At 52.5% G+C, this 20,445-nt stretch overlaps 1 protein-coding gene, 1 long non-coding RNA gene and 1 gene segment (V, D, J or C); 2 read left to right on the forward strand and 1 right to left on the reverse strand.

Moving 5' to 3' along the window:
• The window catches only part of LOC132675881 (T cell receptor beta constant 2-like), a 57,610-nt gene extending 40,219 nt beyond the window's left edge, over nucleotides 1-17,391 (forward strand). Inside the window, 4 exon segments of the C gene segment in view lie at nucleotides 15,664-16,050; nucleotides 16,610-16,627; nucleotides 16,762-16,868; nucleotides 17,134-17,391. Coding sequence covers nucleotides 15,664-16,050; nucleotides 16,610-16,627; nucleotides 16,762-16,868; nucleotides 17,134-17,154 — 533 coding nt within the window.
• Nucleotides 1-20,335, reverse strand: part of LOC132674569 (uncharacterized) — a 112,796-nt gene extending 92,461 nt beyond the window's left edge. For both annotated transcript variants that reach the window (XR_014137342.1, XR_013552363.2), the window contains exon 1: nucleotides 20,290-20,335. This is a non-coding gene — a long non-coding RNA (uncharacterized LOC132674569). The remainder of the gene's footprint in view (nucleotides 1-20,289) is intronic.
• Nucleotides 1,261-5,066, forward strand: PRSS2 (serine protease 2). Its single transcript, XM_060633326.3, has 5 exons — nucleotides 1,261-1,300; nucleotides 2,539-2,704; nucleotides 3,742-3,995; nucleotides 4,358-4,494; nucleotides 4,783-5,066. Exons 1-5 carry the CDS (start codon nucleotides 1,261-1,263, stop codon nucleotides 4,933-4,935), a joined length of 750 nt encoding a protein of 249 aa, XP_060489309.3. The 3' UTR covers nucleotides 4,936-5,066.
• Nucleotides 20,336-20,445: the final 110 nt, after the last annotated feature.

Here is a 20,445-nt window from a genome sequence, read left to right on the forward strand (position 1 = left end):
CCAGCTTTTCACCACCCTGGAGCTCAGAGGAGCTGAGAAGGAGAAGTGTCTTCACCAGACGGCTTCTCCACCTGGTTCACATAATTACACTTGAGCACAGACACTGGCTCCACCTCTAGTCCCCTCTGGTCAGGTTATGCCTCAATAGGTTACAAGGTTGTGTCTTGGTGGGTGGTGGCAGGTCCTAAACTGAAGTCATTCCTGGGAAAAAGAACTCTGGGCTGAGGCCAGTACAACAGTCTCACTGCATCTAAAATAGAAAATTCCAGAATTCCCCCATTCCTTTGTTGTTCCCGATGATCAAATACTCGACCCCTTCACTATGTGCTAATCTCTCTACCTACTGCTGGTTCTCTGATCAGAACCCACGTTTACCACTTTCAAACCCTTTTTAGTATCTGATCTGGAGCACACAATTGGACCTCAGGCTGCCAGCCCCCAGCAGGTGGGGGAAGTTTTCATCACACGGGAGCAGCTTCCCAGGGCAACCAAGAGGTTGCTTAGAGAAAACCCAAGACAGTGTGAGCGATGAGAAAGATCGGCATCGTGATAGGGACGAGGAGGAGGGATATGGTGTTGGCCTTCTGTCCTCCAAATACATCAGGCAAATGCCTACTTCATTTCTCCTTCCAAACGCTCCTGTCCACAAGCCTAGGTAGGAAGGAAAACCAGCTGAAAGCCCAGATTCCCAAGAAACTCTGCCTCTCCCTTCTCATCAGCTCTTGACATTGGGATGCTGGTTCCCTTGAGTGTGGCCTTCCTACCCAGTGGTTTAGATTTGGGAGAAGGGTGTTCGTGCTTACAGATACAAGACTTAGACAAGACTTCTCTCTCCTTGTGGGGGCTTCAGGTTACCAGCAGCCAAGTTTGCTTCCAATATCAGATCCTGCTTAGAGTAAGTTCAATAAATCTCCATGAGGTCAGAGGGCCCAGGCCATTCTTCCTCCTCCTCTCATCTCAGCTTAAGAAGGTCCAGCTGTGACATATGGGGGTTTGGCTTCTTCCCCTCACCCCAGAACCCTCCCAGGAGTCACCTGCTGTTCCTCTCTGCCCTCACAAGGTAAGTTTTCTTATCACCGGTGGGTCACGAATCCACAGATGGCCAAACACAGAGCTGAGGCAAGGCCCCGGGAAGGGAAAGTTACAGGTGTGTTTGTCCCGGGAGGAGCGGTGACCCTCCACCCTCACACACACCCCTCGCCCTCATTTCGGGAGGTATAAAAGCATCCCCACTACTCACTCAGTTCTACTTCTGCCACCATGACTCCACTCCTGATCCTTGCTTTCGTGGGAGCTGCTGGTGAGTCCCATGTGTGGCTTCGGGCCCCACTCGCCCCTCTCCTGGCAGAGACACCTGCTCTACCTTTGCCGCTCTTCTGTGTTTACCTGGGTTCTGATAGTCTCTCTCCCCTGCCAGGGAGCCCTTCTCCTCATTCTTGGGCTCTCTGTAAGACTCTCCCACCTTGTGCTGACCTCATTCCCAACCCCATCATCGACCCATTTAGGACTTTGTTGGGAGGGGCTGGAAAGGGAGACCAGGTGCCAGTCATCCATGAAATGAACCGGGGGTCTTGAGGCTTAATTCTGGCAACTCTGGGATAGCTCCCCTATAGCTGTCCTCAACCTCAGGTATGCCTAGAGAAGTTGAAAGAATACTCATGCCAGAGTCCTATCCTTAGAAATTCTGGTTTAGTTGGCCTGGTGTGTGGCCTGTGCATTGAATTTTTTTATTTTTTATTTTTTTAAGTTTATGTATTTATCTTTGAGAGCGAGCAAGAGAGCAAGAGTGAGCAGGGAAGGGGCAGGGACAGAGGGAGAGAGAGAACCCCAAGCAGGCTCTGCGCTGTGAGCACAGAGCCCTCTGAAGGGCTCGATCCCACAACTGTGAGATCACGACCTGAGCCGAGATCAAGAATCAGACACTTACGTGACTGAGTCACCCAGTAGCCCCTGTGTATTGAATTTTTTAATTTCCTAAAAGACTTTAGGATTCCCAAGTGTGTAGCCAAGGTTGGGAATCACTGTTCTATTAGGCAATAACAGCTGGTCTACCTTTGTCCTGCCTAATGGGCCTGGGGGCTCCTGTAGATTTTTAGCTATGGGAAAAGCTGGGTAAAGCCAGGGCTACTTAGCCAGATTTTCCTCTCTAGGCCAATCCATCCTGACAATCTGGGGCTCAAACAGCCATGAGGAGTAGAGCAATGATGGATGAGAAGCATTCAGTGGATGAGAAAACCACATTCAGACCTGTGTCACACCGAGTGCAGTGTGAGGCATGTCCTGTGTTCTTGCCCGGTGCCCCCGGCAGAGGTCTGGGCCTGAGCCCCAGCAGGCACCGGGCTATGTGCCCTGCAGACACACGGAGAGGCTCAGGAGAGAGCTATGCGCTCAGGCACCTTCTGGGGATGTAACACTCCCTGCCTGCCAGTCTGTCATCTCTGTGCCTGTTGAGGACTCCTGATTAGCATGATCCAACCACAGGGCTCCAGGCTCCCCCTGCCCACATCCGCTGAATTGGCTTCTCCCTTCCTTTCTCCGTTCAAGTTGCTTTCCCCACTAACGACGATGACAAGATCGTTGGGGGCTATACCTGTGAGGAGAACTCCATCCCCTACCAGGTGTCCCTGAACTCGGGCTACCACTTCTGCGGCGGCTCCCTCATCAGTGACCAGTGGGTGGTGTCTGCGGCTCACTGCTACAAGTCGTAAGTTCTGGGTCCCCCACACCCAGAGCCCTCTCAGGTGTTGGGTCAGCCCGGGAGTGCAGAAGTTGGGGAAGATGGGTGGATGGAGAGGCAAGGTTGTCACCAGCCACCCACTCACAGAAGTGAGGGGGCAAAGAGGAGCACTGGATAGAAAACCTCTCCCATCCAAAGCAAATGGATGACACAGCAAAGGCTATGGGTCAGAAAAGTAGGGAGGGACTCTTTTGGGGGTGGTGAGGTCCAATGGGAAAGCAGCAAGGACCTTGCACGAGTCTCCTCTGCCAGTTGACTACCCATTGAAACCACCTAAGATCTGTTCAAAAAATAGTGACGCCTGGGTCCCATCCCAGGGCACTTAACTCAGAATTTTCAGGAAGAGGGGTTTGAACACTGGTGAGTTTTTAATGCTCTCCACCTCTGGTGACTCTACCCTGTGTCAGAGCTGAGGATCATTGCCCGGACCAAGGGTTCTCCATCAGAATCACCTGAAAGGCTTGCTAAACCATGGACCGCTGGGTCCCACACCAGAGCTTCTGATTCAGCAGATCCAGGGGTGGTGGCAGGGGCAGGGACCAACCCTCTGTACTTCTAGTAAGTTTCCAGGTGATGCTGAGGCTGCAGGTCCCAGGGCAACAGTTTGAGAACCACTGGGTGAGCTCATACAGGATGATGGCACTTACCAGACCGAGAAGGGAGGGAATAAGGTCGCTGCGTGTAGGTAGTGAAATGACAGAGGCTGAGGGATGCATGGGAAGCTTCTAGCAGGTCATTTGTGCCTGTGGTGCCAGGTGCATGGCGGTTTGTTGGGGAAAGCAGGCTGAGGAGCAGTCCCCACTGGGTCGCTTCACCTCATCCCTGCTCCATGACCACCCACCTCTCAAGCAGAAAGTTCTTGGTCTCACACCTGCACTGACCCACCACCCCTCTCCTGCCTGGTGATATTGCTACAGTCCTACCCATGAGCAGGAACCTGGAGAACCCTGGGGAAAAGTGGGCATATGGACAAGAGGTTTTCCCCATGCTTCTCTTCCTAACAGTCGCATCCAAGTGAGGCTCGGAGAGCACAACATCGAAGTCCTGGAGGGGGATGAGCAGTTCATCAACTCGGCCAAGGTCATCCGCCACCCCAGATATAACAGCTGGACTCTGGACTATGACATCATGCTTATCAAGCTCTCCTCACCTGCAGCCCTCACTGCCCGGGTGTCCACCATATCGCTGCCCTCCGCCTGTGCCCCCGCCGGCACCCAGTGCCTCATCTCCGGCTGGGGCAACACCCTGAGCTCTGGCAGTGAGTGGGACCCCCACTGCTTCACCCTCCGCCTTCCCCGCATTTCCCAGAACCAAGCATGCCCCTGAGCTTGAACCCCTCTATACTCCGAGCTCGGGGCTGGGTGCTAGAAAGAGGCAAAGCTTTAAGGAGTTGACTCCCTAGAATTGAAATATAGGACAAATATAGCCCTTTCTACTGTCACATCCAGGGAGGGGGTCAGCAGTGATCATTCTGGGAACCGAACCCCATTGTCCCTCACTGGGGCTTACGTGCCTGGAGTCCTCCCCTGGCCGCCCTCCGTGTTCAGCACTGGATGGCTGTCCCCTCTCCTGGCCTGACTCCCATTTTTCCTTTCCTTGATCTCTTCCTGCTCCTCAAAGCCAACTACCCGGAGCTGCTACAGTGCCTGGACGCCCCGCTGCTGAGCCAGGCCCAGTGTAAAGCCGCCTACCCCGGGCAGATCACGGAGAACATGGTTTGCGCTGGCTTCCTCGAGGGAGGCAAGGACTCCTGCCAGGTGACTCGACCCCTTCCCACGCTGAGACCCCTGCCCAGCAGCAGGATTGGAACACCCGGCCGGGGCTGTGGGGTTGGTGGAGGAGGGCTCCGTGCAGTGGACTCGTAAAGAAGCGAGGAAGGCTTGTCTGTGTGACAGTCATCTTCGAGTGAGAACAGAGAACGGGCCACCATGGGAGGGGTGCAGAACCACAGATCTGACCAGAACGCAGTCTTTTAAGGTTCAGATTGTGTGTGGCTCTATTCCTTTTCTCCTTTCTAACACTTGTCCCGTCTGCCTCCTCCCCAGGGTGACTCTGGTGGCCCTGTGGTCTGCAAAGGAGAGCTCCAGGGCATCGTCTCCTGGGGCTATGGCTGTGCCCAGAAGAACAAGCCTGGCGTCTACACCAAGGTGTGCAACTTTACAGACTGGATTAAGGAGACGATAGCAGCCAACAGCTAAAGCCCCCAGGCCCCCTGCCATCCCTATCCTAATAAAGTGAGCCTCTCACAACTGCCTGTGTCTGCACCTGCTCCTTCCTGCCCCCTCGCTCTGTGGACATCCTCCCATCTGAGGCCAGACAGGGCTCTACCCCTTAGAGACAAACAGAATGCCCCAGCTCCCGAGATATGTTCCATGGAATACTGGTTTCGCAGCATGTGAAGAGAAGGAATCTAAAAACTAATAAGTAGGGGGCAATGGGGGGCTATTTACTAGAGAACAATACCTTGCAGAAGGCTGTGCTAAAGAGTTTCCTTGATCTTGGGACTCCCCCGGGTCTGGACTGCAGGGCTCGTGTGGGACCACACAGGTCATAGTTTGCAGGGTCTCACTACCTCCTTTCACTGGGACCCAGAGCTAATCACCTCAGAGACCCTTGCGCCAATCTCCTTGGCCTCTGCTGAGCCCCCTGTGCACATACTCTTTCTAGCCCAGGTCGTACTGCCTCCCGGCAGCAGAAGGCCACACTGGACCTTCCCCCACAACATGCTCCTGTGTGTCTAAGGGAGACAACAGCCCCCACACTCTGCAGAAATCTGCCTCTTACTCATCCCATGTAATGAGACCCACACGTGTCTACCACACTGGGCACGTTACAGACATTTTTATATCTGGTCCCTTCTTGACTCTGAAGTGGTTACTATTCCAGTGGTACAGACAAGAAAGCAAAGGCTCAGAGAAGGTTGTTGGCTTATCAGGTCCCTCCTCCAACAGATAGTAAATCTGAACTTGGGCTCCTCGTTAGCCTGGCCCCGAAGCCTGTGCTCTCTCTACCCACCTCACTGTCTCTCCTGCTGCTGCTGGGGTCTGAGATGCTACCTGGCCGTGGGCTCTGCTCTTTCACAGACTTGCGGGCCATTCTCTGCCTCCCTGCGCTTCACAGGGGCTCTGGTCCCTGACCATCTCCCAGCACTGCAGTCACAGAGGTCCTGCACGTGACATCGGCTCCCGACTTCCCACAGCTTCTAAAATACACCCTGAGCTCTTTACCCTGCAGATGGGAGGGTCTTCCTTCTCTGCCCTGCCTGTATTTCCATCCTCGGTCTCTCTCCACTCCTCTCCTCTCCTCTCTGTCTCTGCTCCTGTGCTCAGAGATCCTGGTGGCTCCTCCAACACGCCACGGACCTCTCACCTCTAGCTCTGCGTGTTACTGGTCCAGCTGGCTTGATGCCTTCCCACCTGCCCCTTCACCTTCTTTAGGAAAGTCGTTTCTGACGCCTCCTGCTCCGGGATCCTCCCCTCCCCCCCCCCCCCCCCCAGCCCTGTGTTGGCCCCGTTGGCCCTGTGGTCTGAGCGAGGAGTCCTCTTCCTCCTCCTGCCGCATGCTTACAGCGGTCAGTCCTGCTCCTGCTGCCTAGTAATTGTGGTTGTACCTACTTGGCCTTCAACGGTGAGCTCCTTAGGCAAGTAATCTTGTCTTACTCATCCTGGCACATTTAGTGATTACACAACATCTACAATAGAATAGACACCCAGTGGTTGAATGACTCAAGTATGAGCTAGGACTGGAGGGAAATGTACAGAAGAAAGAAAGCGCCTTCCAGAACAATGGTTCTCCAAGTGCAGACTGGGGGACCGGCGGCACCAGCATCCCCTGGGAATTTAGGAGACCTACAAATTCTGGCGCCCCTCCCCCACCTCCTGAGTCAGAAATTCTGCGATGGAGCTTGGCCTCTTGCATTTTTACAAGACTTCCAAGTCCTTGTGATGCACGCTAAAGCGTGAGAACCAATGCAACAAAGGTATCCCTAGGCCAGTGCTCTCCGTGAAAGCAGTAGTCCCTAACGTGTTTGCTGACTATATTCAGCCACCATAATAAAGCTTTATGTGTATTATCTGATTCAGATCTCTCAAGAACTCCATAAGGTAGGTGGTATTATTGTTAAAGGGGCTTGGTAACTGGCCCAGGGCCTCACAGACATAAGAAGAGGGCCTGGGGTGGGTGGGAGTCCTGGCAGTCTGGCTCCAGGAGGCAGGCTTCCTTGAAGGGTGGAGGCCTCAGTACCCTGCAGTGGCCCCAGCAGAGCCCTAGAACTTAGGGAGGGCTGGGTGTCAGTGCCAGCTGTCACTTCATTATGTATGACTTGGGGCGACTCATTTAGCCTCTTCAGATTTCAGTTTCATCTGAGGAAATCAGGAGACACATTTGGGGTTTAGATGAATCTAGAACTCACTTGAAAAGTTTCAAGAATTACACACATGTGAGATGCAATTTGTTTATCTGCTTCCCACACCTCAGCCTTGAGAAAGGCAGGCAGGTAACCCAGTTTCCCGCTGGGGCGGGGGGGGGGGGGGGGGGTGGGGGGGTGGGGGGGGGGGTGGGGGGTCCCCTCCAGCACTAACTACATTCTTCTCACGCCCTCAAGTGGCCACGCTGAGATGGCAAGGACTTCCGTCTAAAATAAATAAGGACAGGCTGCCCCCTGCTGCCCAAGATGATGAATGACCCCACTGGACACCTGCCTAACCAGCTAAACTCCTCTCACAGCGGGGGGGAAGCTTTGGGACACCTTGGCGACTCAGTTGGTTAAGCAAGTGTTGGACTCTTGATTTCAGCTCAGGTCGCTTCTTACGGTTTGTGAGATCAAACTCTGCATCAGGATCTGCACTGACAGAGCAGAGCCCGCTTAAGATTCCCTGTCTCCCTCTCTCTCTGTTCCTTCCCCACTGGCTCACACTGTCTCTTATTCTCTCAAAAATAATAAATAAACCTTTAAAAAAAAGCTTCACGGGCATTTACACACATTGACAGCATGACTGAGTAGCAAACGGGAGCAAACTCCATCAGGATTGGAAGTAGGCAGAGTGGTATTCTTTGTAAGGCCGGCCTGGTGGAGAGTCCCCAGCTAAATGGCCGAAAGGAAACTTACCTAGAGGGTATATTACTCATATGCAATAAGGCAGGAAAATGGAAATAGATCAAAATAAATCATTACATTGACGAAAGAGATCCTCAGTGTGGGAAAGGAATAAAGAAGGAAGCTTGCCACTTTCTACTCGATAAAGGCCATCCGTGACCTTTTATTCAGGTTATTGGCAGAGTGTTGTGAGATCCAGCACTGTTCGTGAGTAAAAAGCACAGACTGTCTTTTCCTTTTTTCCCTAAATTCTAAGAGCCACACTACCCAGCTTGTGACACCACCAGATAGCACTCTGACATTCTTCATGACTCGCGCCTGTGCTTTTCCTGGTCCGGGGACAAGACGTGCATCCCAAGCGCCATGCTGAAATGGAAATACCCAGGGTAATTTTGTGCTTGATTGTTTATTTAAATACATAATAACTCCAATACTAGAGATTTTTAACACAACATATCCCAAGGACTACTGAGAAATATGCATTTTTCACAAGCTTCCTGAGTGATTGGGGACCCAGTATGTCAAGTCAGGACCATAACCTATCTTCTTAGGTAAACTGATCTTCTTTGGAAAAAATAATGAGTTTGTAAATTACACAAGTAGGTTTCTTTTTTAAGTAGCACATTTCAAAATATTACCTAAAGCAATGTTTTCTTTGTATTTTCTTTAAATTTTTAAAGTTTTATTTTAAATAGATCATATAGCCACCTGGCTCAAAAACTGAAACAATACAATAAAGTTGAGACTGAAAAATGTTGCTTTTTCCTTCTACCTTGTTTCTGTCTCCTCCAGTCATTCTTAGTAGGCAGTTACTTTGATCAGTTTCTTTTGTATCATTGCGGTGTATCTTTATGCAGAACAAAGCAAGTAGTTCTTATTTCCCTCCTTTGCCGGACAAAAGGCAATGTACAGCAATGCTAATCTGCAGCTTGCTTTTTTTCCACTTAACAATATATCTTAGAGAGCTTTCTGTAGTATCATGAAACATTTGTATTTTTTTTTTTTTTTAGCATCGAGCAATATTCCATTTTGTGGATGTATCACAGATCACTTATCCAGTCCCTTCCTGATGGGCACTGGACTTTCCCCAATCTCTTTGCTACCCCCAGATAATGCAAATATTTTACAAACATTTTTTATTTGTCTGCAAGAATCACTACAGGATAAATGCCCAGATGTGAGATTTCCAGGTGAAAAAGTAAATGCATTTGTAGCTTTCATAGATATTTCCAAATTGGTCCCCACTTAGATGGGTATCCTTTTACGTGTAGAAATGCATATCTCATGACACACAAGTTAATAGAATGTCTTCCCTAATTCAATTTTGTCAGTCACATTGGTGAACAAAGATATTTTAATGCAGCTTTTTCTTTGCAAGATTTTTTTCCCACGGTGAAGCACCATTTGCAGTACTTTTTCTCTGAACCATCTGTTCTTTGCCATTTTTATTGTGCTGCTGGATTATTTTCTTACTGATTTCTAGGAGTTCATTATATACTGGGGAGATTAGCCCTCATGAGGAAGATTGCAAATGTTCTCCCCATATTGTCATTTCTCTTTGGATTCTGCGTTTATTTTTCCACGGAAGTGTGTCATCGTTAAGGAGTGAAGTTTGTCTTTTTTTTTTTTTTTCTTCCAGATTTTAATAGTTTGAAACTTCACAGTTTGAAAGGCAATAAAAGGAAACACCATCGAGTGAAATAAGATCCAGGCCACTCAACTGGAGGTTGAATTTCAAGGTCTTCTTGTGCAGGAAAGTAAAACATCTACCAGCAACTTAAATGTGTCTGCCCCTCGGGGATAAAAAGGAGAAGGCTATGTCCATGACTGCATTTGAGTGTTCCTGCAACTTTATGCATCTGACTATTCACTTCCATGTCCCCAACTCCCTTTTCCTAACCTGACGTCTGAAGTCCACAGGAAGGGGGGCTGATGCACACAGGAGCCCTCCCATGTCCAAACCCACTTGAAAATATGCTGGAGCTCTCAGCTGTTATTTTGTCTCTACCTAGGGACCCCTACACGCCCCTGTCCTCCACCCCGTCCCTGCAGTGTAGCTCAAGGTCACTTCCCCTCCAGACCACCCTAGCGGTTCGAGTTGGGCCAAAGGGTCTGAGTATTGCGGGATCCCATTCCCCGATGAAAGTTGTGGCCTTTGAGTGACAGAGCCACAGGCAGGCCTGAGGCTGAAAGGGGGCTGCTGCTTCCTGCTGGGTTGGGGGGTGGGGAGGGTGGGTCCCCACAGTGACGACATCTTGCAGAGGGGCGGAAACCAGGGAAAACCAGCCCCTGCAGCAGCCAGCCTTGCAAAGACACACAGCTCTGAGAAGCCAAGAACATCCTGAAGGAAGGGCATGGGGGTGGGGAGGAGCCCCTCCCCGGCCCGGTCTGCACCCCTGCCACCGCCTCGCACCAGGGGGAGTGATGTCACTGACCTGCCCTCCAATGCCCTTGAAGGAGCAGCTGCTCTGGTGGTTTCTCCCAGGCTCTGATGGGCAGAACCATGGGAGGGGTCGTTTTTTGTACAAAGCTGTAACATTGTGGGGACAGGGGGGGCCACGGTGATTCAACTCTACGGGAAAGCTTTACAAAAACCTTTCTGCCTTTCCCAACCCACAGTCTCTCCACTTTTGTCCTGGGTCACCGGCCCGAGGGTGGTTCAGGTCAGAACGCCTCTGCCTCACCCCTGTTCACCTGTCGAGCCAAGACCATGGATAAGGACAGGCTTGGATCGGGACTGAATCTTCCAGGCAGAGAGCCCAGATGCGAGAAGAATGTCTCAGTGGCCCCTCGGGTGAAGGACTCAGGGAGACTCCTTCACCCCAAGCCCCACAGAACCCGGGGCAAGGTCAGTGGGAAGGTGCATGGGAGGTGACCCATTCCACAGAGGAAGAAGCCAGAGATATCCCCGCTCTCCGTGGATATGGTCACTGGCTCTAGGACCCTGCCTTTCTCTCCAGACCCACGTCCTTTTAATGGACCCTCAGAAAAAAATCAAGAAAGTAGTGTGGGACCCTCTGGATACACTCTGGCCATGCTCTGTGGCCCCAGGAGTCAGAGTTGAAAATGTTCTATGCAATATCGGTAAAACACAGGCGGGGATTTCTGACCCCAGCATCCTCAGACAGCAACTACAGCCCCCGTTTCTTTCCACGCCTCAAATTTGTTTGCCTCCTGGCCTGGAGTCACTGTGTGAACACTGAAGTTTTCTTTGGAGCAGGCACCAGGCTCACAGTTATAGGTAAGCTATACTCTGGGTCTTTCCAAGCCCCTCATAGGGGAAGCAGGTCCAAAATGGCAGGTCCATTTTAGAGTGGCCATATTCTGATGTGCTATGATTATACCTTCGGCCCAGGGACCAAGCTGACAGTCGTCGGTAAGGCGGTGGGGACTCCGGGCAGGGTGTGACCGGGAGGATTCTATCCCGGAAAGTGTGGGAGGGAAGGGATCACCCAGCCCCTGGGTCCTGGACAAGGAGATGTCATGCCCGCATCTGGGAACCAGTCCCTGGGAGGGTCCCGGTCAGGGTAAATCCACGCAGCCACCGGTGGTCCTCTGTAAACTCAGAGCTGAGCCTCGGTGGTTCCGGCAGAGGAGGGAGAGGAGATAGCACTGCCCCCTCTGAGTAGTTACCTGCCAGAGGAAACCTACAGAGAGCCCAGAAGGCAATCAATGAGCCCTGATGCTGGCCCACCTTCCTCACTGACTGGAACTCTCTGCAGGGGTTTCATATCTTCCCTTGCTCTGGATTTCACAGGAGGCCACGCTGTCTCCTTTTTTCTGACTGTCCATGCACGGGGATATGCACGGAGATATGCAAAGTAGGGCTGGTGTCTCTGTGAGCAAAGAGATCCACGAACACCCCAATCTGTCCCTGAATCCCAGCTGAGCTCAGCAGACAAGGGGAGGTTCTGAAGCAGATCTAAGAGGCTGTGCTATGGAGAGACCCTCTATTTTGGGGAAGGGAGCCGGCTCACTGTTGTAGGTAAGCTCGTCAAGGCTGGAGGGCTGGGAACCTACAAGGAGGGGCAGGGCTCCAGATGGAGCCTCCATTCTGGGGGCTTAGCTTAAAGCACATTTTTATCAGAAAGATCTGAATTCTTGCCTTGAGGCGATCGGGAGGGGACGGCCTCCATCCCTGGTAATTTCACAGACTGGCCATGCCAAGTCTGGGTTCCCGTGCTGGGAGGCAAGTAGTCTCGTCTTGGGGTCACCGTGTCCATCTCCCGTCTCCTTGGAGCACACCCCATCACGGCCACGGTAGATGGGAAGCCTCTAGCCTTAGAGCTAGCTTCGTCCTGCTGTTTTCCCCCCTCGTCCAGAAAAGAGAAGGACACGGGAGAAAGGGGTGGGGGTCACATGGCCACATTGGTCCCCTGACATTTCAGGTTGTATGTGTACCCCCCTCCCCCTCCCAGTGCCAAAATTCTGCTATGGAAAGGGAGAAGAGAGCGGGCAGGTACACTTGGGAAGGGCAGGAATTGCACGCAGGTGGGCAGTTTTCCTACCAGCCTGCAGTGTTGTGCAACAATGACAATTTTTTGCAAGTGGAGCCAAGCTCTCTGTCTTGGGGAAGCAAGCAGCCTCCCTGGGGGGTAGTGTGTTGGAAAAGTACAGTCCCAGGAGGACTCCGGAGACAGGGTGGGGACGGGGGCACAGCGGGAAAAGGCGCAGAGAGTGTGGGGAACAGAGTAGGTGCTAGAGCCCCCAGAAGTTTGGGTGGATGCTAGCTTCTGGAAGGAAAGTCCCCAGAGCAGCAATTCTGGGTTTGTCACACTCTTGCTGTGCTGTGGAGCAACCAGGCACAGTACTGTGGAGATAGGACTCAGCTCTGTCTCAGGTAAGGAGCAGGACCAGGGTGGGAGAGCTGTGGTCCCTGGGACCCGGGGCCCCATCTCTCCCCACGGCTGGTTGTCAGGGGTCAGGTAAACTCTCATATCCTGGGGACCTTCTCCGGAGAGCTGTGGCTGCCATTGCTCTTGGTGTGGCTCACCTGGACCCTCTATTTGTCCTCCCTGGGTCTTCAGTCCTTGATGTGACCTCCTCGCTCTTTCCTCGGTTCATCCTTCCTTCTCATGTGTGTGCCTCTTCCCACCCTGAGCCTTCTCCTCTTTCCCCATCATATGCCTGGACCTTTCTCCAGGTCCAGAGCCACGCACCCAGGCAGAGAAGGTGGCAGAGCCCGTTCCCTGGGAGCTAGGACCTGCCCTCTGGCAGGAGACCCCCGCCCCAGGTTTTACCACAGGTCCCTGCAGCTGTGCTCCTATAACTTACCCCTCCACTTTGGGATGGGCACCAGACTCACCGTGACAGGTTGGGGGCCACGCTCCGGGTGTGGGGGGGTGCCCATGCGTGACCCATCAGTCCAGGAAGGAGACGAGGGTGACGGACAGAAGTCCGAGCCGCCCCCTCCCTCTGGGAGTTTCTCTGGCTGCTCTGCTGTGCTTGTCTCAGACCCTCGGGGGTAGACTTGGTCTTGGGGGCTTTGTATTTTCTTGCTGTTTTCTCATTCTCCGGTCCGCCTTCTTTCACTCTCTTCTTTTTCAGGGGTGTGTTGTTTTACTTTCCCTTCTCTATCTGAGTCAGATCTTCTCCATTTTCCCTCCTGAGCTAACTCCAGTCCTTCATGGTTGACTCCATTTGGGTGAATGGGTCTGTTTTCTATGTTAAAATCCTTCTAACACCGTCCACCTGCTCAGAACTCCACCCTTGCCTTCCCTGTCCTCCTTCTCCATCTCCACCAGTCTCCAAAGACCCATGTGTGTCTTCCTGAAGGGATCTAGGGCTTTGGAGGCACAGGGGGTGGGGTATAGACTGGCGAGGCTGGGGTTTAAGGGACATTTCTGAGCCCTGGGAACAGAAGGCGCGTCGCAGTGTCATGAAAGCTGCAAGGGGTGTCTGAGGGACATAGTTCTTGGCAGGATCCGAGGAGATAGGTGTGAATAAACTTTCTGATACAACTGGAAACTTAGGCCACCTTAGTAACAGATAAGGTACAAAGAAAAGAAAAGAGGCTGAGGCCCCATTTTCCAAACCTCAGGACCTGTGCTGTGATGGTAGGGTAAGGGGCCCATCACAAAACGCTAACACACCATTGGCATGCTCCGGAGGAGGGGGGCAGGCGGAGGGGAGGGCAGGGATGGGATGAGTCTGGGCTGGGAACAGAGACAAGGCGGGAAGAACGGGAGAGTTGGTCCTACCAGATTGGTTGGCTCGAGCAGACTCTGTCCTGCAGAGACAGAGGCACATGCCGATGAGTGTAATAATTAGAAAGTACAAATTACTGAGGTTCGAAATGCTGGGGCTCAAGGGATAGTTGGCAGCGGGGCGGGGGGAGGTTGAACAATCGGAAAGTGGAAATCTCAGAATCTCTGAGATCTATAAAATGGGGGTAATAGCGCCAGCCTCTGGGGGTGTTAAATTGTTAGGGACTAACTTCTACGGACACCTTTATAAAAGGCTTACCTCATCGTGTTAATCCTTTCTGCTCCTGGCGCTCATCATCACGTGTCAGAGTTTGGCCTTTTTCCAACCTCTGTCTCAATTTTCCCATTAGAAACATTTTTCAAATTTGGATAAAGTAGAAACATCCGTGTTCCCCACATTTCTGCTCCAAAAAAATCATTCCTCTGGTCAATATAGAGCCATAGATGGCAGAGTCCATTCTGGTTTAAAAAAAAAAAGGAAGCTTAAAAGATGGATGTGTTTTCTTTTATCCCTGTGTGTCTTTACATGAGGTCATGGCTTCCAACAACTCCAGAAATTCTCCCCTATCTGACAGGCATGTAAAAGGGCCCAGGACTTTACAACATGAATGCTCAGATGAAATGGCCCTTGGAATTTGGAATTTGTTCATACCCAGCAAGGTTTTGCTGCTTTTAAAAATGTAAAGCTTGGCTGTGAACTAGGATTTCCAAAGCTGGCAGGGAGGCTTGCTGGGCATCGGAAGGAAAAAAGGGTTCAATCCATGAGCAATATCTTTCACGGGATTATAGCCAACCCGGGCAAGCTAGCACATACCCCATGTGCCCCAGTATAAGTGCAACGAATGTGGAGCATCTGGTAATAGCCAGAGACTTCATGGCTCCTCAAAGCAGGATCTATGCTAAAGAAAGAAAGAAAGAGAAAAGGGAAGGAAGAAAAGGAAAAAAGTGAGTTGGGAAAAGAAGCATTTAGGAAAAAGTATAGTCAGACGCAACAGGACAGTGAGTCTTCTAGACAACAAAGGCGAATTCTAGTACCTGCTCCCCCTCCCTAAACGGACACTCAACACCTTGTACAAGAGAACAATGATAATTAGGAAAAGTCGATTCGGTTTCCAGGATCATGTTGCTAGCAAGAGAACCCTCTGCCTCACAATCCGGTCTCATTCAGCTCTACTAAAGCTGCTTCTCCATCTAAAACAAGAGACAGTCACACGGCGAAGAGGACTTTGAATGGGGAAGAAAAAGAGACACATATACTCTTTTGATAGATATGGAACAAGGCCTTGTTTAAGAGACTCTGCAAAGACAGCGAAGAGAATCAGGACCCATTGCTACCTTAGCCCAGAGAGTCTAAGTGTGTGCATCCATGGAGGAACCCAGAAAAAAAATCGCAAAGTTGTGGGAGAATAACAACAGAGGACAGTGACGCCCAAACACACAGGACCTACAACTCCATAATTTTGCTTTAGGATGACCCCATTTCCAGCTCTCTCTGTCTCTGTCTCTCTCTCTCTCCCTCTCCATCACACACACACACACACACACACACACACACACACACACTGTCCTTCCAAACCCAGACAGCTCTCAGACCAGGCCTGGCCCCAACCCCTCTTCCCTTGCAGAGGACCTGAAAAAGGTGAGCCCTCCCAAGGTCACAGTGTTTGAACCATCAGAAGCAGAGATCTCCCGGACCCTGAAAGCCACGCTCGTGTGCCTGGCCACAGGCTTCTACCCCGACCACGTGGAGCTGAGCTGGTGGGTGAACGGGAAGGAGGTGCACGACGGGGTCAGCACGGACCCTGAGCCCTACAAGGAACAGTCCAGCGCGAATGGCTCCAGCTACTGTCTGAGCAGCCGGCTGAGGGTCTCCGCCACCTTCTGGCACAACCCTCGGAACCACTTCCGCTGTCAGGTCCAGTTCCACGGGCTCGGGAAGGATGACCAGTGGGACTACCCCGAGGCCAAACCCGTCACCCAGAACGTCAGTGCCGACACCTGGGGCAGAGCAGGTGAGCGGGGGGCCCGGGGGGATGGGCAGGGGGTGAGTTGGGGCACAGAAAGGGGGTCCAGGCAGGCAGGAGACCAGAAAGACTGGATGCAGAAAACGGGGGGTGGGTGGGGTGGGGCAGAGCGGGAAGACCAAAGCTCACTCTGAGGGTGAGCGGGCCCCTCGGACTCATTACTCCCCCCTCCCCCCCGCATCCTCAGCCCTGCAGGGCCTTACCGCTGGGGCCCCTCAGTGTCCCAGCCCGTGGGGCTCAGCTCCGAGCGGGGTGCCCCCACCCCCATACCACCACGTTCCACGGGTTTCAGGGATGATGAGGCTGCACTGGCTCAGCACAGGAGGGACCGTCCAGCCTGAGAGCGGGCTGGTCTGAGCCTGGGAGTCCGTGCCCACCTGCGAGGCGGACTCCGCCTGTCATGTTAGTGACCTTCGTGTCGTTCTTAACTGGAGTACAGTTGACAGGCGACACCGGGTTAGTTTCAGGTGTGCCCGACTTAGCAGCTCTTCCTCTGCCTTAGGAGATGGGGTCTCTCATCCATTTCCCTCCCCCTTTTCTCTTGCAGACTGTGGCTTCACTTCGGGTGAGTGACCCTCTCCCCCGCTTCCTCTCTGCCTCCCTGGCACCAGAGCTGGGGCACCCCTGGACCCTGTGGGCGAGGGGGAGCCAGGGGCGCTGGCTCACAGGGAGCTCTGTGCTGTCCCTTCCCACCCACAGCGTCCTACCAGCAGGGGGTCCTGTCGGCCACCATCCTCTATGAGATCCTGCTGGGGAAGGCCACCCTGTATGCCTTGCTGGTCAGCATCCTCGTGCTGATGGCCAAGGTACGGAGGCGGGCAGGACGGGGAGGGCAGGCTGGAGGGAGAGGGTAGAACCTGGAATGTGAGGGGACCGCAGAGCCCGACCCAGGCCTGATATTTCCTGTGTCTCAAAGAAATGATAAGGTGGCTGCCAGACTGGGGAGAACGTTACAGGATGCGGCACCAGAGGATGGGGAGAGCCAGTGACTGTACCCCAAGTCGGGCGCAGAGTCAGGTTCTCCTACTGTTCATGGCCCATGGGACCCTGACAATGCCCTCTCTTCCTCAGGTCAAGAGAAAGGATTCCTGAAGCCAGCTCGGAGGAGGAGTCCTGAGCTTCCAGTCGGCCATTGCCCCAATATGGATCCTCCTTTTCCCACTTATAGCCAGTGCTTCTGAAGAGCTGTTTTCATCCCTCTGCTCACCCCAGTAGCTACCCCTTATGTGCATGCACACGCGGTCGCTCATGACTCAACTTGCCCTAAGCCAGGGGGGCCTCGCGTGACGAAATTGACTGAATCAATAAAAATGGCCTGTTCTGGCTTGACTCTGCCTTGTGAGTGTTGGGATATGTCTTCCGCCCATCTCTGACTTCCATGTGACTCGAGTCAGGAGAGAGACCACAGGTATTCGAGGAAAGTGAGGGACCCAACCTGTGGTCGGCAATCCTCCTCCCTTGCCAGGAGAACTTTAGTAAATGTGAATGGTAGTGATGAGATGAAAAGAGGCTTACTCGGGAACAGCCCAGAAAAATGGTGACGTTTCCTACAGGAACTTCGTGTCCCCCCTGGACAAAGGTGTTCTGAGAAAGAGCCCACGCCCACAGGCGTGTCCACCGGCAACTGGTCAGGTAGCCCCGGCTAACGCAGCTTGCTTTCACACATATCGGCCAGCTCCCTTTCCGCCCTCTCACTGAGGACACGACCGTCTTCACTTGACAAGCAGGCTTCCCGGCCGCGAAGAGAACACGCTGACTTGGAGATGTATTCTCAGTAGCAGAGGGGTGTGAAAATATCCCCTGATCCCTCCCGGCAGGGTAGAAAATAAAGGCCCCTAAAACCAAGAATCGGCCCTATTGCTATTTCTAGAAATCCTTTAAGAGCTGTTGGTGGTCTCATTGTCACCATGGTGACGCGGCCCACTGTCCTGAGGATGGCACAGGGGACCCGGCAGTGGTCCTCTGCCTCCTTGCTCCATGCATACCTCACTCACTCGTCTCCCCCTGCATCCCTGACCCACGTGCTCTCAGACTATTTTGCCCTCCTTTACCTGGAGTGACCTAGTACTCTGACTCCTACTTATTCTTAAAGCTTTAGCTCCAACATCTGCCCCCCAAGAAGCCTTCTCAGGAGCTTCCTTGCCCCTTACTCCCTGAGGGCGGCCCACATGCATCCTATACTTGACTACCATAGTGCCCTGTGCACACCCCCTTCATGAGACACATGCCACACTTGAAGGACACTGCCCCTTCACCCCTTCAAGCGTCCCCGCCTGACACTCGGCTCCTTGAGAACAAGGACATGTTTTATTACAGTGTCCCTGGGATATGGCATAGCACTTTGGTTCAGTGTGAGTACACAACAAACGATCTTTGAGTAAGTGAGTGCATAAAGGAGTGGGCCCCAAGTGACCCAGTTCAGGAGAAGACATCACCATAAGGCCTGTCTGAAGTAGCCACACTCACAGGACTGTGACATACAGCCTTCTCTCTGTGTTGCAACACATGAGGTACTCAGATGTGTGTGTGCACATATACAACACACACACACACGCATGTACATACAATTATATATACATATATATGAGACAACAAAAACCTCTTAAAGGATTTCTAGAAATAGCGATAGGGCTGATACTTGGTTTTAGGGACCTTTAGTATCTACAACACATATATAATATATATTGTATATATATATGCTGATATGTATGAATGCACTAATAGTGCACTAATAGTGCAAATGCACTAACTCACTCATTAAGCCCATATCACTGCAATGTTCTGCTATTAACCCCCAAGAAAATAAAGATATCCAAGTCACTTCCCTGACCATGAGGGGGGAACTCATGTATAGAAAGCGTTGAAATACAAAGTGATGCTTTGAAATGGCAACGTGAGCTGTCTGCTAAAATGCAGCCAGAGGCTAGCTCTCGGTTTCCCACTGGGATCATCAGGGAGGAGTCTGAGAAGGTGGCAAACCCTTCAGAGAAGAGTCGGTCTGATCATCCGCATGGGCGGGTGGTGGTGGGCAGTCAGAGGCATGAACCAGAGCCGAAACAACAGGGCCAGGTGCTCGTGGGTGTTTAGCCAGAGGTGAGGTTCAGGGAATGCAGGGAAAAGACGTTAGGGAGGTCGGTGCAGGCTCATCTGAGGGCAGGCTCAGGTCCTTGCAAACAGCACGAGGCCTGGCACATAGTAGGTGCTCATGTTGCGTGTGCAATACACGAAGGACGAGGAGCTTGGACTTAGTGCAGGGAGCACCGGGGGGTTACAGAGGTTTCCCAGCTGTCTGTCCCCATGCCACAAGCTGCCATCACCTGTTCTGTGGATTCCACTCCTGGCTCCTCCCACCCGCCTCACTATAAATGCCAGTCTGTGCAGGTGGGCACAGTGAGTCCCAGAGGGGAGACCCGGCGACATAGGTCTCCTCAGAGTGGTGTATGCCTCCGTGAAGGGGCCTCTCTGCCCCACTAGCCCTCTGCCACCTGTGCTTCCTGTCTCTGCCTGGTGGTTGGGGGAGGGGGCCAGAGGGAAGGAAATATTTTTGTATCGCGCTGTAACATTGTGGGGGTGGGAGTAGCACACAATGATTCAGGTAGAGGAGGTGCTTTTACAAAAAGCTCTGCCTCAGCAAATATCCGCACCCAGCCCAGGGAACACTCCTGGATGGGGTGTGGCTGGGAGAGGTCTCGGGAGCTGGTCCCTGATGGGCGCTCGCGTGGACCTGGACTCAGGGAACGCCTCTGTATCTCCCTGTTCCAGACAGCTTCCCAGGAAGTGTCAAAGTGGGATCATCACACAGCACTTTTCACAAACCTCGCCCTTGACAGAGTACTTGCACATGTGTTACTTGTGAAGAACTCACAACAACACTGTGGGAAAGATGTTATCCCATTTTTCAGATGAAGGAACTAAGGCCAGAGAGGTTGCAGGCCCTGTAAGTACTAAGAGACGGGGGTCTAGCCTGGAACACTTCCTAACTCCAGCCCAAACCACCCTTCACCAATCCCCATTCATTTTCCACCTCCACTGTCTTGTCCCCAAGCCAAGCTGATTCTCCTCTGCAAATTGGCCATGACCTCCTGCAGTATCCAGGTTACTATGTCAGGCTAGTTCCCTAAGTGGGGAGAGAGAGAAGCCTGGGAAGGAGAAGAGTGCACCCTCAGCTCGTGCCAAGGGAAGTAGGAAGAAGCAGAAATTTTTGGCAGCCCCTGCCCACTGTGCTACAATAATGAGCAGCACTTTGGGCCAGGGACCCGGCTCACTGTCCTAGGTAAGAAAGCTCCAGGTGGGAGGGAGGGTGCGTTGCCCAGCCTGGACACCTCCCGCACCGACCCTGGCTCTCAAGGAGTGGGTGCTGGCCCCTCCTGGGCCCTAGTCCGG

The sequence above is a fragment of the Panthera onca genome, chromosome A2 (assembly GCF_046562875.1).
Source record: "Panthera onca isolate mPanOnc1 chromosome A2, mPanOnc1 haplotype 2, whole genome shotgun sequence".
NCBI lineage: Eukaryota > Metazoa > Chordata > Mammalia > Carnivora > Felidae > Panthera > Panthera onca.

Excerpts from the sequence above, each read along its gene's own strand:
- PRSS2 (XM_060633326.3), top strand. The coding sequence starts at position 1,261 with ATGACTCCACTCCTGATCCTTGCTTTCGTGGGAGCTGCTG. Across the intron at positions 1,301-2,538 it reads TGCTTTCGTGGGAGCTGCTG|TTCAAGTTGCTTTCCCCACT; the intron begins GTGAGTCCCATG and ends TTCCTTTCTCCG. Across the intron at positions 2,705-3,741 it reads GCGGCTCACTGCTACAAGTC|TCGCATCCAAGTGAGGCTCG; the intron begins GTAAGTTCTGGG and ends TCTTCCTAACAG.